The sequence below is a fragment of the Peromyscus maniculatus genome, chromosome 6 (assembly GCF_049852395.1).
Source record: "Peromyscus maniculatus bairdii isolate BWxNUB_F1_BW_parent chromosome 6, HU_Pman_BW_mat_3.1, whole genome shotgun sequence".
Lineage (NCBI taxonomy): Eukaryota > Metazoa > Chordata > Mammalia > Rodentia > Cricetidae > Peromyscus > Peromyscus maniculatus.
In genome coordinates this window covers 13,107,590-13,120,538 of record NC_134857.1, presented here as the reverse complement: position 1 = coordinate 13,120,538, position 12,949 = coordinate 13,107,590, and the positions used below count along the sequence as shown (strand labels likewise).

General features: G+C 46.0%; 1 protein-coding gene across 9 annotated transcripts in view; it reads right to left on the bottom strand.

The window, feature by feature from the left end:
* Fndc3b (fibronectin type III domain containing 3B) overlaps positions 1 to 12,949 on the bottom strand; it is a 305,735-nt gene that overhangs the window by 66,371 nt on the left and 226,415 nt on the right. For all 9 annotated transcript variants that reach the window (XM_076573956.1, XM_076573957.1, XM_076573959.1 and 6 more), the window contains 2 exons: positions 7,096 to 7,234; positions 3,942 to 3,995 (listed from right to left, as the gene is read on the bottom strand). In XM_076573956.1, coding sequence (XP_076430071.1) covers positions 3,942 to 3,995; positions 7,096 to 7,234 — 193 coding nt within the window. The remainder of the gene's footprint in view (positions 1 to 3,941; positions 3,996 to 7,095; positions 7,235 to 12,949) is intronic.

The following is a 12,949-nucleotide window of genomic DNA, read 5'->3' as shown; positions in this document are numbered from 1 at the left end:
CCAAGCCAGGTGGCTAAACATAGATAAGAATTATGGGTTAAGTGTAAGAGTTAGTTAGTAATAAGCCTGAGCAGCTGGCCAAGCATTTATAAATAATATTAAGCCTCTGAGTGGTTATTCAGGAACTGCCCGGCCGGAGATAACTCGCTGTCTATGGCTTTGTGTTGAGAAAACCAGTGCCTAAACACTGCTTTGCCTGATGTTTAATAAAATGTTAAGGGGCCGGGGAGATGGCTGTGGAGGTGTAGTGCCTGCTACACAAGCCTGAGGGCCTGAGTTCGGATCCCTAGAAATGTGAAGATCCAGGTTCTGCCCTGAGGAGAACTGAGGAGGAAGAAAGGTGGGTCTCAGAAGCTCACTGACAGCCATCCAATAGAAACCTACTTGGAAATGACTTCTGCCTCCAGGCTCCTGCTAAGGTGTCTCTTGAGGGGGAGCTCTGGCTGGAGACCTATCTGCAAACAGGCAGGGCCCTTGTTTGGTGTGGCAGGAAAAGCCATACCACTTCAAGTAATGAAAATCAGCATGTGTCAAGTGAAAAACTGATCCCCCAGCTGAGAAGACAAGGATTCCAGAAGGTTCCATTCTTAGCTGCTCAATGCCATCGTATACTGTGTTATCTCACATGGGTTTAAAAACTGATCAGTTACCAAGCTAGTTACCAGGGCAGAAAAAGACCTCAGTCTTTTATCAATGCCCCACCAGTAACTTTCAGGTGAACTCCATGAAGTGAGAAAGCCCTGGCCACGGGCTTGAGTAAGAGCTCCCTTCTGTTGCTCGGCCCCCTTCTGGCCCTCACTGAGCCCTCCCCCAACCCCAGCACTGCGGTCCCAGCAGAGCCAAAGGTCGGGCTTTATTTCAGGGTGGCTTCACTGGAAAGGCTTGAAAGCTGGGCTTCAGGTCCTGTACTCAAAGTTTACCAATGCTTTCAAAACGTTTGACTCATCGCCTTTGGAGCGGAGATTACAAACGGAATTTCCTGGAGCAGGAGGCGCTGCTCTGTGTCGGGTACTAAAGCCTGGGACTCTGAAGGACACCTAGACACATGGTATACATGTGGACAGGTACACCTTCCCTCAAAGTTATGGCCCTAGGCCTGGTGGGAAGACATGGAGCTTCCTCAGCACAACTCTGAGATTCATCCATCTTTAAAAATGGTTTTATGCATGTTTACTGTCTTGGTGTGTATCTCTGAGTGTGTGCATGCACACAAGGCATGCAGGTGGTTAACCTGAAGGTGTCAATTATGTCCTTCCATGATGGGTTCCTCTACGTATACCCCGCAATTCTTCTCTACTCAGGTTTATTTCTGTAGCCCCTGGACAGCCCAGGGTGTGTGGCTGAGGCAGACAGCTGTGGAGAGGCAATGGGAGGTATGGTTCCTGGAAGGGTCGTGGAGGCAGGACCTGCAGTATAACGGCCCCTCCCAGCCTCTTACACCGCCATGTTGTACTAGAGCGGAGTCCAGAAATAGGCCCTGCACCAGGTGCTGGCTCTAGAAACCACCCGAAGGTTCCAGAGGGGCAGCCAGCGCTTCATGCGTCCTTACTTCCTGCAGGCCTGATGCCGTTTTCTTTCTCTGAACAGCTGCTAGCCTTCCCTGTGGCCAGCGCCTGGGCAGCATGGGAACAGAGACTCAGCAAGCCACTCTGAGGAGGGCTGGCGATCCTTTGGTCCCCCTTAGAAACAAACTACTAGACTATTTCTCTAGAAATTTCACTTCTAAAATGATAAGCCGGTCAAGAACGAACTAGCTACTATTGCATGTAGTCTCATTGCCGTAGTCTATAGAACCATTTTCTAACCTTTCTAGGTGGAGTGGAGGAGAAATGTGGGGTATAAAACAAAGAAGTAACTGGCTGGAAAGCAAGGAGCACGTGGCCAGGTTTGCTTCATTTGCATACATTTACATATGCTCAAAAGCACTCAGGAGAAGAACCTGAAGCCTGCTCAGCTGCCATGGGGGAGAGAGTGCTAGCTTCCCAATCATTCTCCTCTCATGGACAGTCTGCCATGGGGAAGCAGGAAGGGCCATGCGCCAAGAATGCCTGAGTAATAAATGAATACATCAAATAATACTGAAAGCAATCCCCAAATGCTCTGATCAGAAAAGGTGGAAAACAAACCACCCACTTAGTGATGGCATGGATGCTTGCAAGTGGATGACTGACTGACTGTCTCTGCCACCGCCGCCGCCGCCGCCGCCGCCGCCGCCGCCGCCGCGCCCCCCCCCCCCCCCAGGTGGGATAACTATCTCTTAGTCTGTGTTTCTGTGGCCCTCTGCTGCCAGAGGCTCTGCCAGCCCTACAAGGTTACTGTTAAGCTACAGAGCACAAGAAGAGCCCTCTGTTGGCTCATAGGTGAGAGGCAGCCTGGTATCTCCAGCCAAAGGCCGCAGAGCCAACACCAGCAGGGATGTGAAGGTGGTAGAGGAGAAAGAAGCATAAAGAAGGTAGAGGATTAAGTACGAATGGGGGAGAGAAAAAGGAGACCACTCATGGGGAGGCACAAGGCCCCAGGCTAACCACTGAGTACTTTGTGATGACCAGTCCATGGTGGGTGTCACACCAACACACTCCTTCCACTGCTGGTTCCTTCAGGGGCCTACCGAGGAGGCTTTCCACTCAAGCACTCAATTTCTCTGACTTTTCTGACCTTAGATTGTCACTGTTCTAGGAAGACAAACAGCAAAAAGCACAGGGCAGAAAGCCGCGCACGGGGGTAAGGAGGTGGTTTCGCTGGGAAAGCGTTTACAACATGATCACAAGAACCACATAAAATCCCAGGTACGAGGGTGCGTGCTTGCAATCTCAGCACTGGGGAGGCGGAGACAGGCGGACCCCAGGGGCTTGGGGGTCAGCCAGCTGGGTTCACCTACCTGCCCCTACGAGGTATGATTCTAAAGCCACCACAGCAATTGTCTTTGGTTACTCAAAGCTGTTAAGATGCAACCCAAATGCAAATACACTCCACAGAAAGCAATGATGGTCCCTTCTGTCACTTCAAAATGTCATTGTTAACTATCTGATGTATGTAAATGTTCCATTCTTAAGTTTTTCATTCCTGACAAGTCATGATTTTGCTCTTGTATACATTCTGAATTTTGTAATCTCTTCCAATTTAAGTCACAAAGATTAGCTAACTTGAACTGCTCCCCATTGTTTTTCTTCTTTCTTTTTTCCATGTTCTATTTTTCAGTCCTTCGCACCCTTCTAAACCACACGAGGGGAGGATGAAGCACTGGCTGCCTGCAGCCGAGGGAGGGAGGATGAAGCACTGGCTGCCTGCAGCGGAGGGAGGGTGAAGCACTGGCTGCCTGCAGCCGAGAGCTACAGGAACAAAGCCACAGCAGCACCTGCGTGCACAGGGGCTCCTGCGGGAGGTTCTGGCTGGACTGGGAGAGTGAGGATGGAGAGCCCTTGGGCCCCTGGCTTGCAGCAGAGCAGCTCTGAGGACGCGCTCACTCCATCATGGGCACTGTCCCTGTCACAGGACAGTCTAATCCACAGACTCATGCAAGGTATGAATGAGATTTCATGTGCTGTTCCACTCCCACACAGACATGAAGAAGGGCACCAGGTCACACTCCAAAGAAGAAAACTAAAGCATGCCTACCAAATAGCAGGCTTTGCCTTATCAAAACCATCCATGCAGTGGAGATGAAAATGCAACCAACTGCAAATACAAATTAATGTCCGGGGAGGCGGTGGGAATCCGGAATCTAAGACCTGCCTGCAGTAGCACTGCTTGCATAAAAGCAAGTTAATTTATTTTAATGCACAATCCACTGTACTACTTCAATCCAACTGCTTTTCCATCGTCAACAGCAACTGAGCTAAATGTCTGCATTGATGTTGCATTTCCCTTGTCTGACACGTCTCAGGAAGGGCCAGTATCTTGGAAATGGCATTTTGGATGGATGAATGTGGGAAGATGCTTACCTCGTCCCATTCTAAAAGGTAGCTGCTGATTTTTGAACCATTGTCAATTGGTGCCTAAAAAAGAAAATAATGAAATGAGACTGGAGAAAGCTGTTCAGAGACAAGCTAGCAACTTGGTCAAAGACAGTGGCTGTCACGGCTCTGTGCTGTCCCCTCAGAGAGGGAGCCAGCAGCTGCCGCGGGGCCTTGGTAGACACAATGACCTATTAACTCTCTACACCTCAGCCTTAAGAGCGGCCTCCTGACTGGCAGTTCTGGAGAGCAAAGCACACTCATTCCCACCCCTCTATACTCCTGCCCTTGCACCCTGCTTCCTGTGGGATAAAACTTTGAAGAGTCACTTTAGGTTGAGTATATCAAGAGACAAAAGACCCGCTGTACCACACAGACACTGCTCGGGGCTGCGGGCAGGCATAGTCATGCCTGCCTTTTGTAACTTCCCCTCACAGCTTTGGACTTCTGTTTTGTTCTACTTTTTCCTTTAAGTACTTAGGATTAGAGAACCAGCTGCGGTATTAAGTCCCCCATCCGCCACCCCACCCTCCTACACACACACACACACACACACACACACACACACACACACACACACACACACACACACACGGAAAGGTTACATCCTCTGGATAGACTACCAGAGAGTACTAGCCTGTCACATGTTAGCAAAAAGAGGCTTCATCTCTTCCTGTGCTCATAAAGAAATGTCAATGAAAGCCGGGCGGTGGTGGCGCATGCCTTTAATCCCAGCACTCGGGAGGCAGAGCCAGGCGGATCTCTGTGAGTTCGAGGCCAGCCTGGGCTACCAAGTGAGTTCCAGGAAAAGGCGCAAAGCTACACAGAGAAACCCTGTCTTGAAAAACCAAAAAAAAAAAAAAAAAAAAAAAAAAAGAAATGTCAATGAGAAGACAAGGTTCAACAAGGCAAGTAGCACTTTCTAGAAAAGAGTACTTCACAGAACCTGAGCTATTAGCAGGGGTGACACTGTGTGGTTATTGCAGCACTCAGGGTAGAATGTTCTAGAAAGACTGAGAAAATAAGAGGCAAACACTAGGAGCCTATCTTGTCTCAAAAATATGCTTGGATTTGGTTATTACTCAGAGAGAGAGGGGCCCAGCAAACGGCACCACACCCTTGCAGATGGAATCCCAGCCCAGCTGTCTGCTTGCCAATGGTCTGGTGTGAGCTGTTTAATATCAACACGGAAATTTCATTTCCAAGAATGAAGATCTTTGATAGCTAGCTGGGAGACTCTATGTAAATCACCCATGAATATACCCAGGTTTTTAAGAAGCACTCAGCAAACGGCAGCTGTTATTTCTCACTGTTGATACTAAATCATCATCAGCGCTCGCTCTCTAAGAGCCACAGGTTCAGACCTCCCTCCTTTCCCGATGAGCCACCTTTCATGAGAGTGTTGAGTTGGGAACTGAAGTCTTAAGCTTTGGTGGGTCTGGGCTGGAGGGCAGGGTAGGGATGCAGGTGAACTTTGAAGAAACTGGCAAAAGCCTTCAGGAGAAACCAATTCCTTGGCTTCCTCAGTTTCTTTGTGGAGTCAAGAACAGGCAGCAGCCGTAAGTCTCCAGCTCACATGCCTTTACCCAGAAGTCTCTGGCGCACATGCCTTTACCCAGTGTGAAAACAGGGAACCTGCACCAGCACATTTAAATAGATGCTCAGTTGAATCCAGGACCTTCATATGTTTACGGATGACTAAATGGAATAGGGTACTTTTGGTCCCCAAGTGACCTCTCTGGAAGCTGCTGGTCCATCTGAGACCCGAATGCCACCCAAGCACAGAGCAGAGACATATCAGTGATTCCCAACTTTAAGTTTGTAAGATCTTGAAGTCCCTCTGGTAATCTTCAGATTTCTTACATGTTTTTTTTTCAAAAGAAATAGATTTTAAATCTATTATCTCATGTGAACTTATTTTTAAATGGATGTGTATTTGTTAAGGAATTAACCAACAATGACCAGTTGGGTGCTAAAACTCTGAAAAGGTGGGAAATCACTGACCTGGATTATCCCTGGAAGCCAGGAAGGAAAATAAAAAAGTTCAGAGTCTAAGCCAGTTGAAACTTCGCCTTTGTCCCAACAACACAGTCAACGTCAGCCACCGACTAAGAGCACGTGGCTCCATACACCAGGACGCAGAGAAGCCTGGCTACATTTACACTGTACTCACTCCTCTCTCCCCGGGCCTCACCCCCTCTGCACTCTGGAACCGTAACTTTCACCATCTCCATCTACTTGACACTTTCTAACTACATTTTCAGATATCAAGACAGAGAAATAATGACTGTAAAAGGGCGATAATGATCTGTTTTCTTGAAAACACAAAACTGTGATTAACAGGTTAATATCGTACTTTACAGAAGGAACACACCCTAAGATCACTGGCCAGGCAGTGGTTATTTTAAACAGTACACTGTATTTCATGAAAACCACTACACAGTTCAGGCTGTTGAAAATAGGAATCCTAATTGAGCTAATGACTAATTAGTGAAAATTAATGAAGTCTTAATGGAGTATAGAACCACATATTCTGGGAAGCTGTAACTAATAAGTATTTTGTCTTTACTTAGGAAGAAGCTAAAAGAACTCAAACCTACTGTCTGTCTCTAAACCTTCACACGGCGTGCTGAAGTTTCCAAATGTTCGCAGAAATGAACTAAAGTAGCAGAAAGAGATGAAACTGAGGTATTTTTTTTTTTTTTTTTTTTTTTTTTTTTTTTTTGGTTTTTTCGAGACAGGGTTTCTCTGTGTAGCTTTGCGCCTTTCCTGGAGCTCACTTGGTAGCCCAGGCTGGCCTCGAACTCACAAAGATCCGCCTGCCTCTGCCTCCCGAGTGCTGGGATTAAAGGCGTGCGCCACCACGCCCGGCGAAACTGAGGTATTTTAAGTACTGATGTCACCTATGATGCACTGGGAGATTTACCAAGTTCCTGAGAAGGTGCTCACACTGGATCTTCCTCCCCCTCCTCTGCCTCTGACTGTCATGTAAACAGCAGCTTCTGATGCATCATGACTGGCTTCACATAGTGACTGATTACACAGGAAACAAGCCCCACTGCAAACAGGATCTCTGAAATGGTATCCCACTGACTGCCTCGCCACCAACTCGAGCATCTTCTTGGCATTTTGAGCTACTCACCTTCCACTGCAAGGTGAGTGAACTTCTGCTCCTGTGTGCCAGCTTGGGAGGGAAGGGGCACTCTGGTGCACAGCTGTGGGTAGTGAAGCTAACTGGCTCAGAGCAGGATCCCTTGACGGAATTGTACACGGCATACACCCTGCAAAGGAAACAGGTAGGCAGAATGAGCATCAGTAGCTGAGATCCAAGATCAAGCTTCTCATCTCTGCCTCACGGGCTTTCCACGGCTGAGCAGAAGTCCTTCCGCAGGAGAGCACTGTGCTCTCGTCCTTACCTCGCTGGTCAGTCACTACAGGGACAACCACCTCAGCAGGTGTGCTGTTCAGGAAGTCCCACTCAGCCCCACCGCAACAGAGGTAACTCCACTGGAAAAGAGCATTCTACATAGAACGTGGAGCTTCTCCCTCTCAATGGCCTCCATGTAAACATTCTAAAAGCCAACAGGCTTGGCTTGGCTTGGCTGTCTAGAAAAAGGTGTAAGGTACACTAGCTAGGAGTTAGTGAACAGGGACGTGATTCAGTGCAGAGTTCACAGGCTGCAGAGAATGTATAAAAGAACAACAGGGTAGATATCTCAGAACTACTGAGAGCACCGAGCACAGCTAGGTAAAAACATGGATGCTTGCCCAAGAAACCTGTGGGCCACTGCCAACTGCATCTCTCTGCAATTCAACAAAGACGGTTTTCTAGTACAGCCCATCCACATGCACATTTAATGCCTGCACCCAGCACCAAGACTATGATTCTCTCTGCAATTCAACAAAGACGGCATTCCAGTACAGCCCATCCACATGCACATTTAAGGCCTGCACCCAGCACCAAGACTATGATTCTCTCTGCAATTCAACAAAGACGGCATTCCAGTACAGCCCATCCACATGCACATTTAATGCCTGCACACAGCACCAAGACTAAGGGTTCTCTCTGCACTCAGAGGCCCTTGGCTCAGCATCTGACATATGGACCTGATTTTAGGGTATGTAAATAAAAAATGCTAAGCACAAATGTAGACTCCATCTAAAAGGCAACATAAGAATCCATCTTGTGTTTGTGCTATTTGCCTTATGAGAGGACATCACAGCATTTGAGGCAAAGAAATGATCCCAATTGTGAGAATGCTCCCTGCCCAACCCAACTGAGAAAAGGCTCCTCTGTGCACACAGTAACAATGAATGTGGTAACGCAAAATCAAACGGCAGTGATCTGGCAAGATTGCATCCACGTGTCAGGATGGACTCAAATGAACCATACATTGTTCCAGCCATGGTCAGTTCAAGCCTACACTTTATATCACAATTCTCCAAATGAAGTCTTATGCCCTGTACCTAGACCAGGATACATTGTGTGTTGTGGGAGGGGAGCTGGTGTCTGTAAATATCAGAGTCACCTATCAATTTAGGATTTAAACTAAGATCACCATAAAGGAGATAACCAGATGCTGTGTATTCCCAATACATGGTCACAGCAGCCGAGCACTAGAGTGCACGCCTACACCTATGATTCTTGCATGAAGGAGGCTGAAACAGGAGACTGTGAGTTCAAAGGTGCCTTGAGCTACTATCCTAGTCAGCTTCCTGTCAATGTAACACAAGCTAGCACCATTTGAGAAAAGGGGAGCTCACGGGGAAAATCCCCACTGCCACTTGCAGACAAGATTGGGGGTGCGTTTGCTTGTCTGATGATTAGTGTAGGAGGGTCCCATTAATTAATAATCAAATAATCAGTGCCCTTCCTGGGCAGGTGGCCCCTGGATGGCATAGAAAACAGGCTGAGCAAGCCAGGCGGTGCAAACCATAGGCAGCCTTGCTCCATGGCCGCTGCTTCAGTTCCTCCTACCTTGAGTTCCTGCCTTGACTTCCCTCAGGGATGAAGTGTGACCTAAGATGTACACTTGAGCCAGGTGTGGTGGCGCATGCCTTTAATCCCAGCACCAGAGGCAGAGGCAGGCGGATTTTTGAGTTGAAGTCCAAATTCCAGGACAGCTGGGACTACACAGTGAAACCCTGTTTCAAACCCCCCACCCCCACTCCCACCTCCCAAAATAGTTGTAAGCTGAAATAAACTCCTTGCTTTCAAAGTTGTTTTTGGTCATGATGTTTTATCACGTCAATAGAAACCTTAACTGAGAATTACAACATGAGTTCTAGGCCAGCCTATGCTGTGTAGTAAGATATACAAAGACAAATGGCAAAGGCAAGCCATCATCTAGGAGTCTGTGTGTGGATCTGATTAGGCCACTGCCACGTGGCTTCCTGGAAAGTCAGAGGACGAGGGAGCATGTCAAACAATGGGCAGAGTCTCAGTCAGCTGAACTGGCGAGTATGGAACACTACAGGACACAAAAGTGACCCCAGTAAAGACAAGAAGGAAAATCTACGGCGTTAAAGAAACCCGAGACCCATTAACCAAGTAGCTTATTCAGACTACATCTGAACTTTCATAACAGCAAAACAAAGAAAGTAAACCCTTCATTTTTAGGACAAATGAGGAAATGTGAGCAATTTCTGAATTTTGAAGACATTAAGAATTACTATTGTGTTTTAAGTGGCATATAATGATGGTAACGTTATTTAAAAGCAAAATATATAATATCTAAATTTGACTTCAGGATCTTTGATAAACCAGAGTTTGGCAGAGGAAGAACCTGAGGGCCGGGGAAGAAGTGAGGTGGTTCTAGGACCACGTGGGGCTGCTTGCTCATCTCTGACTGTGGAGACTTTGGTGGGTGGAACTTGGGGTAGAGCGTGTTTGCAACATGCATGAGGCCCTGGGCGTACTCTCCAGCAAACCCCTCTCCAAATAGGGCAAGTCGTCATTCATGTAAATGAGAAGTCAAGTGCTTTCCACACATACAAGTTGGTCAGCAAGGAAAGCCAGGTTCATTTTAAAGCATAATGTTAATGTTATAGACAGTAAAAACTGAAACATTATCCAATCACGTCAGGATTATTTATTAATCAAAACTGTTCAGTAAATAAATAGTAACTAATTGTAACTGTAACAGTAGCTTCCTACAGCCTTACCCAGGATGTCTATAAAAAGTAAAGTCATTGAAAATGCCCTATTTATTAAATATTTCAGGGAAAGCAAGATGGCCCAGAGGTTAAGGCACCTGCCACCAAGTCCGATGACCTGAGTTTGATCTCCAGAACTCACATGAAAGCGAGAACCCATTCTTGTAAGTTGTCCTCTGATCTCCATATGCAATCACCCCCAATAAATAAATAAACAAATGAATAAATACATAAATAAATAAATAAAATAATCCAAAAGTTTCCACATGAGGGTGGTAGGTTTTCCCTAATATCCTGTAACAGGAAGATCTATAGCACAGGATCATTTTTTGGGTTAAATGAATCAGTGGGATTGTCTTTTGCATGTAACCCCCCAAACCAGACATTTTCCTGCATAATAAATAATTTTGTGTTGGACTCCACACGGGTTTCCATGTCAGTACCAGCCAAACACTTAGGGAGCAGGTCCCCCGAGAGCTTCGTCAACAGGCTTGCGGCTCCTTTCCACACGTCTGGGACAGCCCAGGAGCCACGGTCTCCCGTAAGCAGCACCTATTTCATAACTTCGCTCTGGGCTGGTCGACCAGACTCTTAGAAATGGTTCTGCACCTCGTTTTCTGGGAAATGTCATTCCATGATGTCACTTCTGGGCAAACTGCTTACAGTGGAGACTGAGAAAGTGCCGCCAAGTTTGTCATGGGCTTGCTACCCAGTCCATCACTCAAGTCCCCGGCGGGCTACTAGGACAGAAATAGCAGTTCCTGTTTTGAAGCAAAGTTGGAATTTGTTTTTAGGAGGCTTTAATATAGACTGAAGCACAGGCAGAGAATGGGGAAAGGGCCATGATGGCAGCAGCCCACGCCCTGCAGCTGGCAAGGCGTCCCAGGTCAGGCTCTAAGGCTGAGTCCTGGGTTCCCACAGTAACAGTCATCTTACACCTCTGTTAACTTTATAGACCTGCCAGCCAAAGGAGGAAGATCCTTCTCCAAGAAACGCCTGGAAAGAAACATTTGTAGATATGTAAATGCTTATTTACAGATATATGTGTGTGTACATAGTTAAGCATGAGTATTTAAAACAGTATTTATTTACATGATATTCTTCTTTCCTTTAAAATAATTTGTGTGTGTGTGTGTGGGGGGGGGGGTACATGTGTGTGCAGGTGCACATGTGTGTGAGTATTTGTGTAGAGGCCAGCACAAGCTTGGGTGCCTTTCCTCTGGAACGCTATCTACCTTATCTTTCAAACAGAGTCTCTCATTGGCTGGAGTTCACCCATTAGGTTAGGTTGTCTGGCAGTGAGCCCCAGGAAGGAGTCTTCTCAGCACTGAGATTGCAAGCATGTGCTATGGTGGCAGGTTTTTTGTTGTTGTTGTTGTTACTTTTGGTTTTTCGAGAGAGGGTTTCTCCGTGTAGTTTTGGTGTTTGTCCTGGATCTTGCTCTGTAGACCATGTTGGCCTCAAACTCACAGAGATTCACCTGGTTCTGCCTCCTGAGTGCTGGGATTAAAGGCGTGCGCCACCGCCACCTGTCACCTGTTGGTGGCTGGCTTTTTAATGTGTGTTCCAGGGATCACATTGAGGCCCTTACTGACTGAACAGTCTTTCCAGAAAAAAAACAAAAAAAAAACAAAAACAAACAGATTTTTTCCCCTCCCACTTCAACACATAATCTCATTGTCTTTGTTCCCCTCTCTTCAGATTCCCTTCACAACTATAGTAGATTTTATTTTAATGGTTTTATTCAACACATAACATTCTATCCCTAATGGAAGCACTAATTAGTCTTTGATAATTATAAATTGATTCTTTTTAAACATTACATGAGTTAATTAAAAATGATTATTTTAACAAAACTCAAGAAAAGACCTAAATTTTACAAATCAATGCATACATTACATAAAGATCTTTTTGTTTAAATCACAATAGTAATAGATTTGCAGAAATACCACATATATGTTTATAGAAAAAATGGGATAGAAACATTTTTTAAACTTGAAATGAGTTTGGGCATTTGATGGTAGATGACAATAAAAATAGCACACGATCGATAGCCTAGCCTAGAGGATGTCCTGGGATCTGAGGGAAGAGCAAAGACAAGAGCTGTTCCTGGCCAGGCAACCAGCCACAAGGCAGTTTGTGCTAAGATCCCAGAGAGGAGCTCGCTACTTAGAAAACCAGGCTTGCTGTGTCCTATGAGTAGACTCCAATGGTGGAGGGAGCCAAGGGTGAGGAAAAGCATTAGGAAAAGATATCAGACAATCTCTGGGCAGGATAAAACCAGAGCAGAAAAATCAAAGAAAAGCTGAGGCACAGGAAGAGAACCCGTTAGAAGAGATGGGAACAAGAGAAGGTAACAGGGGCTGAATATGAACAAAATACAGTAATAAATGAAAAGATCATAATGAAGCCCATTATTCTGCACATTAACTTCAGGAAATTTCATAATTAAAAACAAAGTACAACCATTAATAAATGGGACCTCTCGAAACTGAGAAGCTTTTGCAGGGCAAAAGACACAGTCAATAAGACAAAAAGACAGCCAACAGAATGGGAAAAGATCTTCACCAACTCCACATCTGACAGAGGATTGATCTCCACAATATATAAAGAACTCAAGAAACTAGACATCAAAGCACTGAACAGTCCAATTAAAAAATGGGCTAAAGAGTTAAACAGAGAATTCACAAAACAAGAACTACAAATGGCTGAAAGACATTTAAAGAAATGCTCAACATCCTTAATCATCAGAGAAATGCAAATCAAAATGACTCTGAGATACCACCTTACACCTGTCAGAATGGCTACGATCAAAAACACCAATGACAACCAATGTTGGA